We start from the raw sequence: 12,544 nt of genomic DNA on the forward strand, positions 1-12,544 counted from the left end.
GAGGTCTACACTAACTCTAATCCTGTGTCCTGGGATAGAGTTCTGTGGTTCCTTGCTTGCGCTCTCTGTGCGGTACCACGACCCTGTGATTTAACAGGGATCGCTTCCTTCACACAGGGTGAAGTTAACCCGTGTGTGTAATCACATTGTACCACCATATAGTACCGCCATTCACTTAGCAGCAGGTTCTTTCCTGCCTGGTGGATCCCGGGTGGTGAACGCACTATTCTTACTTAATAAATATATTTGGTGCGTTCCGCCAACCCTAACAGAATACTAGCACCAGGGTCTGGCTAGTAAATGGCGAACATTCAGCAATCTTTGCAGTATATCTAGCAGCTGGAGGGTAGGTTGGCGGCTCTCGAGAGCTCAACCTCAGCTGTGGATTTTACCACAGTTGCTGTACAGGCTGCTAGCGTGGCTGCAGCAACCTTGTCCACTGCCACCCCTGTTCCGACATTATCTCGCCTCCCGCTGCCAGAAAAAATTTCTGGAGATAACAAATCTTGTAGGGGATTCGTGAGTCAGTGCTCTATTCACCTCGAGCTCCTGGCTGCACGTTTTCCTACAGAGCGGGCTAAGGTGGGATTTATTGTGTTTCTCTTGTCGGACAGGGCGTTGAAGTGGGCTACGCCGCTGTGGGAGCATGGTGATCATGTGGTGCAGAGTGCTCCGCTGTTCCTGAGCACTCTGAAAAAGGTCTTTTTAGGACCTCAAGTCACCCATGACACAGCGCTCCAACTACTGGCATTAACTCAGGGTGAGTCCTTGGTCAGCGATTTTTCCATCCGCTTCCGTACTTTAGCTTCCGAGCTGGAGTGGTTGGATAAAGCCCTTATCCCCATAGTTTGGAGGGGCCTAGCTGACCACGTTAAGGATGCTCGGGTCACTAGGGAGATTCCTGCCACACTGGAGGAGTTAATAACTGTCTCTACTCGAAGTGACCTCCGTTTTAACGAGCGGAGGTTAGAGTGAGCCCAGTGTAGGCAGAGTTTTCGGCTGGCTCCCACCTTCGCCAAACCTCTGGAATCTCTGGTCCAGGTTCCTGAGTCACATGAGGCCTTGGAAGTGTCACGAGCGGTCCCGGACCACTTGTGCTCTCAAGGTCTGTCATGTTTGCCAGCAGTCAGGACATCTTGCCACCAGATGTCCCCAGCGGTCGAGGAAACGTCAGCGTCTAGTGGTAGTAGGTGGAGGTACACTAGACACGGCGACGTTTGCCTCCAATTTGTCCTTTAAAGGGACAATTACTATAGGCTCATCCTCCCACTCGGTAGAGCTCTGCGTGGATTCTGGGGCGGAGGGCAATTTTTTGTCTTCTGCCTTCGCCCAACGGCACGCAATACCCCTGGTTATGCTAGCTCAACCAGTAACAGTACGAGTGGTGAATGGGTCGACACTGCCCTCACAGATAACACACCAGACCATCCCTTTTACTCTGTCCATGTCGCCATCCCATCAGGAGATTATATCTCTACTCGTCATTCCTGAGGGAATTGATGAGGTCCTGTTGGGGATACCTTGGCTACGGTACCACTCTCCTCATATCGAGTGGTCCTCAGGCAGAATTCTGGGATGGGGTGAATCTTGTGGGGTAGGTGCCAGAGGGAGTGCGTTCAGGTTGCTACTACAGAGGTACCCGCAGATTTATCCTCTCTCCCCAAGCAATATTGGTCTTATGCAGACGTGTTCTCCAAAAAGGCGGCGGAAACCCTTCCGCCCCATCGCCCTTATGACTGTCCTATTGATCTCTTGCCTGGTGCTGAGCCTCCCCGGGGTCGAGTTTATCCGTTATCTCTCCCGGAGACGGAGGTAATGTCTCAGTTTATTCAAGAGAATCTGGCAAGAGGGTTCATCAGGATGTCAGTGTCACCTGCAGGGGCAGGGTTCTTCTTCATGCAGAAGAAGAACGGAGAACTGCGTCCATGCATAGACTACAGGGGTCTTAACGCCATCACCGTTAAGAATAAGTATCCTTTGCCCCTGATATCTGAGCTCTTCGATAGGCTTCGGGAGCAAGGGTGTTTACTAATCTAGATCTGCGGGTTGCTTACAACCTGATTTGCATCTGTGAGGGGGACGAATGGAAGATGGCTTTTAACACCAGGGATGGGCACTATGAATATCTGGTGATGCCCTTCGGGCTCTGTAATGCACCAGCCGTTTTCCAAGACTTTGTGAACGACATCTTCCGGGATATGCTTTCCACCTCGGTCGTAGTCTATCTGGATGATATTCTCATCTACTCTCCAGATATTGACTCCCACCGGAGAGATGTTTGCAAAGTCTTTGACCTCCTACGGACAAACTCCCTCTATGCCAAGTTGGAGAAGTGTATGTTTGAGCAGGAGTCCTTACCTTTCCTCGGCTATATCATCTCCACCCAGGGATTGGCTATGGATCCTGCCAAACTGCAGGCGGTGATGGACTGGCAAGAACTCCATTCTCTTAAAGCGGTGCAGCGCTTTATGGGGTTAATAAATTATTATCGCCAGTTCTTTCCGCACTTCTCAACTTTGGTAGCTCCCTTGGTTGCTCTCACCAAGAAGGGGGAAAATCCCAAATTGTGGACTGAGAAGCTCTCCAAGGCCTTTGTCTCCATAAAGTCACACTTCGCTAGCGCTCCCATCCTACATCGCCCCTACATAGATAAGCCATTTATCATGGAGGTGGATGCCTCTTCTGTTGGTGCTGGAGCAGTCCTCTTCCAAAAGGATGCTCAAGGTCGGAAGCATCCTTGCTTCTTCTTTTCTAAGACCTTTTCACCAGCAGAGAGGAATTATTCCATCGGGGACAGGGAGTTGCTAGCCATGAAGTTGGCTTTTTCGGAGTGGAGACATCTCTTGGAGGGAGCTCATTTTCCCTTCCAGGTCTTCACAGATCATAAAAATTTGGTTTACCTGCAGACAGCCCAGCGGTTAAATTCTCGCCAGGCCAGATGGTCCTTGTTCTTCTCCCGGTTTCATTTCACCCTTCATTATCTTTCTGGGGAGAAGAACATTCGTGCCGATGCTCTCTCTCGCTCCGTTGTGTCATCTGTGGAGGAGGAAGAGGAGCCTCGGCTTATTGTCCCCACCTAGAGCCTGAGAACTGTGTCCCCAGATTTGCTAGAGTCTGTGCCTCCGGGCAAGACTTTTGTACCACCCTGTTTGCGACCGGAGGTTCTCTCTTGGGCACACTCGTCCAGGGTGGGTGGACATTTTGGTTCCAAAAGGACATCTGAGTTACTGGCGAGGACATACTGGTGGCCGCATATGGCTCGTGATGCCGCAGACTATGTTCGGGCATGTGTCTCTTGCGCCAACAACAAGTCCCCTCGGCAACGGCCAGCTGGTTTGCTTTATCCTCTGCCGGTGGCGGACAGGCCCTGTGAGATGGTCGGGATGGACTTTGTGGTGGGCTTACCCAAGTCTCGTAGTAGCACCATTATCTGGGTGATCACCGACCATTTTTCCAAAATGGTTCATTTGGTGCCTCTTCCACGGCTACCATCTGCACGGGCTCTGGCAGCCTTGTTCATCAAACACATCTTTCGCTTACACGGTATGCCGGACAAAATTGTCAGTGACCGGGGTCCCCAGTTTGCATCTCGATTCTGGAGGGAGCTTTGTCGTCTACTCAGTATTGAGTTAAATCTCTCTTCGGCTTATCATCCCGAGACGAATGGGTTGGTTGAGAGAGCCAACCAGACTCTGGTCACTTATTTGTGACATTTTGTTTCTGCTAGGCAGGATGACTGGGCATCGTTGTTACCGTGGGCAGAGTTTGCCCTTAACAATGCTGTAGCCGACTCCACCGGTCAGACTCCTTTCCTCCTTAACTACGGCCAGCATCCGCGGGTTCCTGTACCTATGCCCGTGTCCTCTGCTGACTCCAGGGTGGCAAACTGGGCAGTGGAGGCACGAGACATTTGGGACCGCACTCAGGATGCCATCCGGGCCTCCAAGGAGAGAATGAGGTCCTCCGCCGATGCACATCGGTGCCCTGCCCCGACCTTTGCTCCTGGTGACTTAGTGTGGCTCTCTGCTCGTAACTTTAGGTTATGTGTTGAGTCCACTAAGTTTGCTCCTCGCTACTTGGGTCCCTTCAAGGTCCTCGAACAGGTTAATCCTGTGGTCCACCGTCTAGCCCTTCCTCCAAGCCTAGGTATCACCGACACCTTTCATGTGTCCCTCCTTAAGCTTGTATACATGTCCCGGTTTTCTGAGTCATCTGCCGGGACATTGGGTTCATCTACGGGTGATTACGAGGTGAACGCTATTTTGGGGTGCAAGGTGGTTCGTGGCAAAAAATTTTATTTGGTGGACTGGAGGGGTTACGGTCCTGAGGATTGATCCTGGGAGCCTGCTGAGCACATTTGGGCTCCCCAGCTCATTGCTGCCTTCGAACGTAGCGAGGCCCAAGGAGGGGGGGGCCCTAGGGTGGGGGTAATGTTAGGGGTCGAGTTCCTGCCTCTGCAAAGGGGGAATCTCAGGCCATCTTCGCTGCGGTCTCCCATTCTTCTCCTGCCGCAGTGGAGCCTGCTCAGCGGAGATGTCGATCCCAGCGTCTCGCTCAGTCTGACTCTGTGCTAAGAGTTACTGCTGCATTTCCTGCTTCTGCCATTGAAGTCAGTGCTGGGCAGCGGCGAGCAGACGCTTCTGGGACTAAGTCCTGCTTTTCACGTTCTGAGCATGCCCAGGGCAAGATCTCTCTGTGGTGATCTAGGGTCACATGCTCAGGTACTGCAGCAATTCCATTGGTCCTTCTTTGAAAGGTCCTAAACGTGCTGCAACTATTTAAGGCCCGCATGGCCGCACGGCCATGCGCTAGTATTGACTATTGTTATTGTGTGTGTGTTGATGAGTGCAAGTCGTTCCTTAAAAAACCCATCCCTTGTGTATGACTTGTGTGACATTATGTCTTTAATATGTCTTGTATATTATGTGATACTTCTACACTATTCAGTGTATTATCACTAGGTAGTGCTACACAGTAATGTGTATTACCGTTTTCTGCTATCATATATAATATGTTTATGCCACTATTTGCACATGCTTGCTATATTATTGTTACGGAAAGTGAAGTACCCCGGGTCGATCACTAGATGGGGCACTATTTAATAGGGTAATTCACATTGTGGATAGGATAGCACATAGTTAATTGTTAATTGTAGGATTGGCACGGTGGGATAAGTAAGTTAGGTCTTCCCGGTTTTAGTCAGTTGGGACTGGGGCGCCCGTGTGTAACACAGGGCTGGTTAGCCCAGTGCAACACCATGCCCTGTAACATTTGTCAGAAGAGTGGGCCCAGCAGTCAGTATCCAGGGGGCCAGAGTAAAGAACGAAGCACAGCGACACCAGAGATAGCGGTGCAATATAAGTGGGACTGCAGTACTGTGGGAAGAAGCCTAAGCAGAACGGGAGCAAGGTATCCAAGATGTGGCAGATTTTTGCATGGGGTGAAATGGCAGAAAATACCCCCCACAAGAAGCAGGAATTCTGGGCATGAAGGACACTGAGGGACTGGAGGAAACGAACCGTCCCGGGGACAGGTTTAGCGGCAGAGAGAAGAGGCAAGGGAAAGCATTGCCAATTGTTATGATTGACTGTGCCCTGGATAATGCTGAGTTAAGTAAAGAAGTTGAAGTTAAAGTGAAGCTGGACTGTGGCTCTTTAATTGTGAAGCCTTCTGTAGGGAATACACTCTCGTGTCAGGAGATCCCAGATGACACAGAGAAGCAGCACCGAGGTACTCAGAGAAGAAAACATGATCTTGTGCTGGGAGGGGGGCCAGGAGATGATACAGGGGTTACTGTTGGCCATGACAGCAGCCCCGGCCCCGGCCTCCTACACTTGGCATAGTCGGCAGGATTTCGCTGCCCCATATGGCGGTGAAGCCGATGCTGAGGAAAAGAGAGAAAAGACTGTAACTATACTTAATGTGACTAAAGCCGAGACTTCAGGAGGAACGGATGCCCTGGAGATGACAAGAAACCTGGATATGACAAGAAATTAGCATAGGACTGATATGACTAAGATGGCGGCTGAGGTGGTGGAGAATGACACCAAAGTGGGAGGTTGCTGCTGAGCCTGCACCCTTCGTGGGTGTACCTGCGTGGAAATGGTGCGAAGATCTTTCAAGCGGCGCCTCCGGATAATGCGCCGAAAGTAACCTAGCCCCACACCTACTGAGACTACTTGAAAAAGAAAGGGAGGAGCGACTGGAAGCGACCCCACCCTGGAACGGGTTGGGCTCAGAAGAGAGTCACTGGTGCAGCTGCGAGGTATCATTATGCGACCCGGCACCGGCAGCAATTCATCGGTCTTGTGGCTCTGGAGAAGTTAGCCGCCTAGAGTGGCAATGGCGACAGGAAAGAGGGCGGGCCTGGTATGTACCGGGAAGCACGAGGAGTAGGGAACATTACCACTACCTGAAGCCATAGGACCTCGGCGACTGCCTGAGGTCTTGCATCACCCAGATGATGACAGGCGATGAAGTCCTTTGACACGAAGCAACCAGCATCGGGAGCTTGTGGAGTCGGAGCCCAAATGGCCGTCAAGACCAGGGTCGTCTGCTGAAAAGTCCGAGCCCTCACGCCAACGGGAACCTGAACTAGAAGCAAGGCTGAAGCCAGAACTTCTTCTCGAGAGATCAATCCACACCACCTCCGCGAAAGGATGCAGCGGTCGTGGAGAGGACCCAACCCCATTTATAAGGCAAGAAATCCCACTTATTAAACCTGACAGGGCACGCCTGTGAAGTGAAAACCATTCCCGGTGACTACCTCTTGAAGCTCATCAAGAGAATGCCAAGAGTGTGCAAAGCAGTCATCAAAGCAAAAGGTGGCTACTTTGAAGAGCGTAGAATATAACACATAATTTCAGTTGTTTCACACTTTTTTGTTAAGTATATAATTCCACATGTGTTAATTCATAGTATTTTCATAGTCATGAAAATACAGAAAAATATTTAAATTAGGTGTGTCCAAACTTTTGTTCTGTACTGTACTTGTTTGCCATCATTTCCAACCAGGAATTTATACACTATTGTTGTGTTTGACTTCTTTTCTGCAATTTGTGAAAATGCATTTGCCATGCACTACTGTGGGATTTTTTTTCCTGGACATCTCTGTAGAGAGTAGAGTAGAGAATCACGCTATTCTATTGAGTGGTAAAATGCACATCGATTATTGGCTTGATAGAGACTAAAAGTCAAAGATCATTGGGAAACCGTCTTGTCTTTCTGTTTACATGACTGCATAGGCAGGGAGTGTGCTGTTTGCAACTCGCATCTGTGGCACCCCCGGAATTCGGGTACCACAGTAGTGCTGCCTTCCTCTCGGGGAGGGTAGTGCTATGCCTGGAGACAAGTGAGAGTCCCTTTGGCAGGTTATCACACACACAACACCTTCCAAATCCAGGCCAGGAGGGGAGCTCAAAACCCTGTTTTAGGGCAGCTTCCCTGAAAGAAGATCCTGGTTTGGAGGAGGAGCTAGATCAGTTTGTACAGACAGTCTGTGAGCGAAGACAGACAGGGACGGAACACAATGGAGATACAGGACTCCAGGAGGCCACGAGTAGGCCGCCAGGGAGTCAGTGCGCAGAATCCTGGTACCGTCAGCCCGAGGCTTTTGTGGAGCTATAAGACAGAGTAGAACCGAAGGGCAGAGGATTACATGGACTTCGCCCATATTCACCTGTGGTACAGCAGCACCTTGGAGTCTGGAGTCTCCGTGAAAGGACCCCAGTAAGCACTGCTCAAGCTGCCTACCATACAGGTACCTGTCCCGGGACAGGAGAAAGAATTAGGACTTTGCTGGGATTACTTAGTGGCAGAAGGGACCTCAGTTACAGCATGCGCAGAGTGGAAGGCTTCTACCTGACCTGCCAAGGGGATTCCGCTTGTCTCTGGACTCCTAATGTACCTGTTACCAGTGCCCTGGACTGTGGCCAACCATCTGCAGTAAACCAGGTAAAGACTTACAACTTGTCTCCTCCATTTATTTATCGGCACATACCATCATCTTGGCCACACACCATAGGACCCCTGGGATCCCGCTTCTCCTGTGGGAAGTGTAACATCTGTGCTGCTGCAACATCCCCTGTTGTGAATTCTGCTTTTGGGCTCCCTCCGGTGGTTGTAGGTGGTAATGCAGTTGTCCCTGGGCTGCAGTCCTGGACAGATGTATCTGCTGATTGCAATTCTGACTGGGTATTTAGGTTTGCAGGACTCATTAGTCCTTGCCAGTTGTCAATGTTTCTTGGGAAGTGTTGGATCTCTGTCTGGCTTCTCCTGCTTAGCTGCCAATTCAGCAAAGATAAGTGTCTGTTTCTTTTTCCATGGCACACAAGCTGTGTGCTTGTTTTTTGATTGTATTCCTGCTCTGAGTATAGGAGTCTCTGGAGTTGCAGATATACGTTCCACGTCTTTAGTTAGATGGAGGAATTTTTTGTATAATCTGCTGTGGATATTTTTGGAAGGGTTTTAATACTGACCGCACAGTACTCTGTCCTATCCTTTCCTATTTTAGCTAGAGTGGCCTCTTGTGCTAAATCCTGTTTTCTGCCTGTGTTTGTCTTTCCTCTCCTACTCACAGCCAATATTTGTGGGGGGCTGCCTATCCTTTGGGGTTCTGCTCTTTGGCAAGGTAGTATTCCTATTTCCATCTATAGGGGTATTTAGTCCTCCGGCTGTGACGAGGTGTCTAGGGTTTGTTAGGTACACCCCACGGCTACTTCTAGTTTCGGTGTTAAGATCAGGATTTGCGGTCAGTATAGTTACCACCTACTCCAGTGAAAGTTTTCATGCTGCTCCAAGGTCACCGGATCATAACAATCCCCCAGGGGACCCCTTTAATGCAGCATCGGTCCAACTACTGACCAAACTCCACAGGTGGCGTCACGACAAACTTTGAACATTTTCCCCTTTAACATTGAGGCCCAGGGCCACAGACCGGGTCGCAGCCACCGTGACATCCCCCCTTGCGACCGGACCCGGTACCAAGTACCCCACTGCCCTGCGGGCGACTCGCATCCCAAGCCTGGATAACCCCTTTTATTTTATCTTTGAAGCTTCGAATTCACTATGGCGTCTGATCACCTTCTTATCGCTATTAGCCTGCTGATAACCCTATATTTCCAGGTTAATAGCGTTAACCGACATGGCAGGTTCCACTTAACATTACTGGTGATTTCCAAATTCAATAAATATTCTGAAGTGTAGGGTAGTTTAGCTATTAACACTTATTTTCCTAATGTGGACTGCATAATTATTGATGTGATTTCATTCAGTGCAATAATAGAAGCATACCATTATTTAACATAAGTTACATTTTAGTAAAAATCTACTTAGATGTGCTTTGCCCAATCTAATAATTGGGCAGAGATTTGTATCACTAGTTAATATACTCTGAAAATGTATGTAAGAATGCAGCCATATCAGGTACGGACTGGGACTGAAGTTCAGCCCTGGCATTTGAAATCACACAGGTCCATGGTGTCCCCGTGTCCAAGCACCAGATGGGATATATTACTAAAATTACTCTGGATGGAGAAAAGCAAGATTTACTACATGACCAATATTTCAAATGATTTCCGTGGCCTACTAGGGTAAGTGATGGAGTCAGTGACTTTGTGATCCTTCACAACTCTTAACAGTATGGGTGTCTTGAGAACATCAATTCTGTTAATAACATAGCAGACAAGGCGGCCCACAACCAGACAGGCCTTTCTGGCATTTGCCAGAATTGCCAGATGGCCAGTCCGGCCCTGAGCCATATGTATTTGTCAGTAAACTGTAAAAGGGGTAAAGGAAAACATTTACGAATGTTAAAGGGGTTGTTTGGCCTTAGGCTACAAGTCTGCAGTCATAGAGTGACTGCAGACTTGTGAATCTTCACAGAGCACACGCTGCAGGGTGTGAACATTCTCAAGTCCAGAGAGCTGCAGGTCATGTGACCTAAAGTATGCAATTTTCATACATTTGGACACATTCCAACTAGACAGAGTACACATAGTCGCTCAATACACTTGTTTTGAATGAAGCCACATCCATCTAGTGAGCAAGTGACCGCATGTATACAAGTCAGATACTTGCCATCATATGTCCGCTGCCGGCACCAAAGAATCTTCACAGCGCGCACGGTGTGAGGTTTCACAAGTCTGCAGTCACAGAATAACTGTAGACTTGCTACCTAAAGTCGGACAACTTCTTTAAGCCAGTGAAGGTCTGACTGATAGACAGGGCCGGACTGGTCATTTGGCAATTCTTGCAAATGCCAGAAGGGCCTGTCTGGTTTTGGGCTGCCTTGTTTGCTACTTGTTAACAGAATCAGCGTTCTCAAGATACCTATACTGTTAAGAGTTGCGACAACGCGCAAAGTTGCTGACTCCGTCACTCACCCCAGCAGGCCATGGGTATCATTAGATATATTGATCTTGTAGTAAATATGGCTTTCCTCCATCCAGGGTAATGTTAGTACTATATCCCATCTGGTGCTTGGGAACGGGGACAGCATGGGCCTTTGCAATTTCAAATGCCAGGGCTGAATTTCAGTCCCAGTCCGTCCCTGCTGATAGGATTGCCATCACTCACTAGAATAAGGTACCCAACCCTCATACCCATGTATGAAGTACTTGTTTGTAGCTGCAGATACTGCATTTCAATACTACTCTTTGGGAGTATAAGATACAGTCGGGCTCCTCACTAGCAACACTTGTTCATTTACTTCATTTGTTATACGTTTACGCTGTGTTCTATCATAATGTGCTTTTTTGTGTATGTTTCATTATTTATTTAATTGGAATGAAAGAAAATAATTTTTTTATTAATTTTATTGCATGTATGTCAGTAATTACATAGACAAATAGTTTTTAACAGTTTTATTGATAATTAGGATACAAAACCCAGTATTCATGGTGAGAAAACCACTCCTTGGAAAAAGATGAGAAAATTGCTGTTCTTTGCTAAGAAAAACATAAAGGGATGATCTGCAGTAAATGGTTCCCGTTTAGGCAAGCTGGTTACACTTACTCCAGCACCGGTGGCAGCAGCTGCTTCAGTACCCTCTTCATCTACGTCTATAGAAGATTTATGGACAAAACTTGACAGAACTAAACCCTTTGTACTAGATATTCCAGATAAATCAGCATTTCCTTGGAAAATATCTGTCATTCCTAATGTCTTTAATGTTGACGTTACATCATAGCCTTCTTCCAGTTTAAATTTTGGGATCATCACATCAACTTCCTTCTCCCTTAAATTTTTTCTTTGGGCCCAGGTGACCAGTAAGTCAGGAGTTGCCTTTGATAGTAGCTAAAAGAGCAATTAAATAGGAAACCATAGTAAATAATAAGCTTTTATTGCTTCTCTGAAACTGAAATAATCAATACCACATGGCGGAATTTCTGTTAAAGGATTTATCCCATGTTATATCTTCAGGAGTGCGAAGCTATCCCATCTCAAGGCTTCCTGCGGGGCCATCACTCTTGATAATTTTCAGTGCTGCTGGCCCAAATAGTGTTTTCTTTGGTGCTGCAAGCAGAGACAGCGTTGCCTCTGAAGCATTTGGGGCCCCAGGGGAACTGAAATTGGCCGGATACAGCGATATGTTCAGCAAAAGAGCAACTTTTGCTTGCTCTACAATAAAGAGCTTGTAGCGGCTGTTCTCTGTGCTCTTTGCCTAAGAGATCATATACCGCTGATACACCTCAGAGGTGGCTGGTAACTTAGGCAATAAGCAGTGCACAATATAATTAAAAATATCTGTTCTTGAGAGTGAAGGAATTGTTAATAGGAGGTGCTTGTAAAAACAAAGAACTTTGCAATTTTACCTATTTAACACCCCACCCGCTGCCCACTTACATATCAGTAGATGAATTTCTTCTTTCAGCACTGCCTACTGATACAGTATATATGTACCATAATCAATCAAAATTATACGGTATTAGGCCAGTCTCACACGTCCAGATAATTCCGGTACCGGAGAAAACGGTACCGGAGTTATCCATGTCCGTGTGTCCATGTGTAGGCCATCCGTGTGGGATCCGTGTGATGTATATGAGTACGTTTTTAGGGTCAGTGTGCTGAACGTGTGCTGTACGTGTGTCCGTGTCTTGCAACAATTTTTACAATTTTAACCCTATGACAGGAAAAACGCACACGGACAGCACACGGATGGCACACGGACAGCATCCGTGTGCGGTACGTGTTTACACGGACCCATTGACTTTAATGGGTCTGTGTGATCTGTGTGCTCCCACGAACACTGACATGTCTCCGTGTTTTGCAAACGGACACACGGTCCGTGAAAACACGCTGACATGTGCAGATACACATTGATTTTAATGTATCTACGTGAGTCAGTGTCTCCGGTACGTGAGGAAACTGTCACCACACGTACCGGAGCCACTGACGTGTGAAACCGGCCTTATATGAACAATATTAGCGTCCTAAGGACTTTCCCCTAGTGTCTCAGTAATGTCTTCAGCACATAGTTGCTGATTGGGGGCAATAATGACATCAGCTGTCAATGTGTTGGCAGATGAAAAAACTTCTTCAAGCA

The 12,544-nt window shown here is 48.0% G+C and overlaps 1 protein-coding gene across 2 annotated transcripts in view; it reads right to left on the reverse strand.

The window, feature by feature from the left end:
- Window positions 1–10,847: 10,847 nt before the first annotated feature.
- LOC138642550 (serpin B3-like) overlaps window positions 10,848–12,544 on the reverse strand; it is a 44,447-nt gene continuing 42,750 nt past the window's right edge. For both annotated transcript variants that reach the window (XM_069730768.1, XM_069730769.1), the window contains exon 8: window positions 10,848–11,295. In XM_069730768.1, the coding sequence (XP_069586869.1) occupies window positions 10,894–11,295 (402 nt within the window). In that variant the 3' untranslated portion in view covers window positions 10,848–10,893. The remainder of the gene's footprint in view (window positions 11,296–12,544) is intronic.

This window comes from Ranitomeya imitator, chromosome 6, assembly GCF_032444005.1.
Source record: "Ranitomeya imitator isolate aRanImi1 chromosome 6, aRanImi1.pri, whole genome shotgun sequence".
Lineage (NCBI taxonomy): Eukaryota > Metazoa > Chordata > Amphibia > Anura > Dendrobatidae > Ranitomeya > Ranitomeya imitator.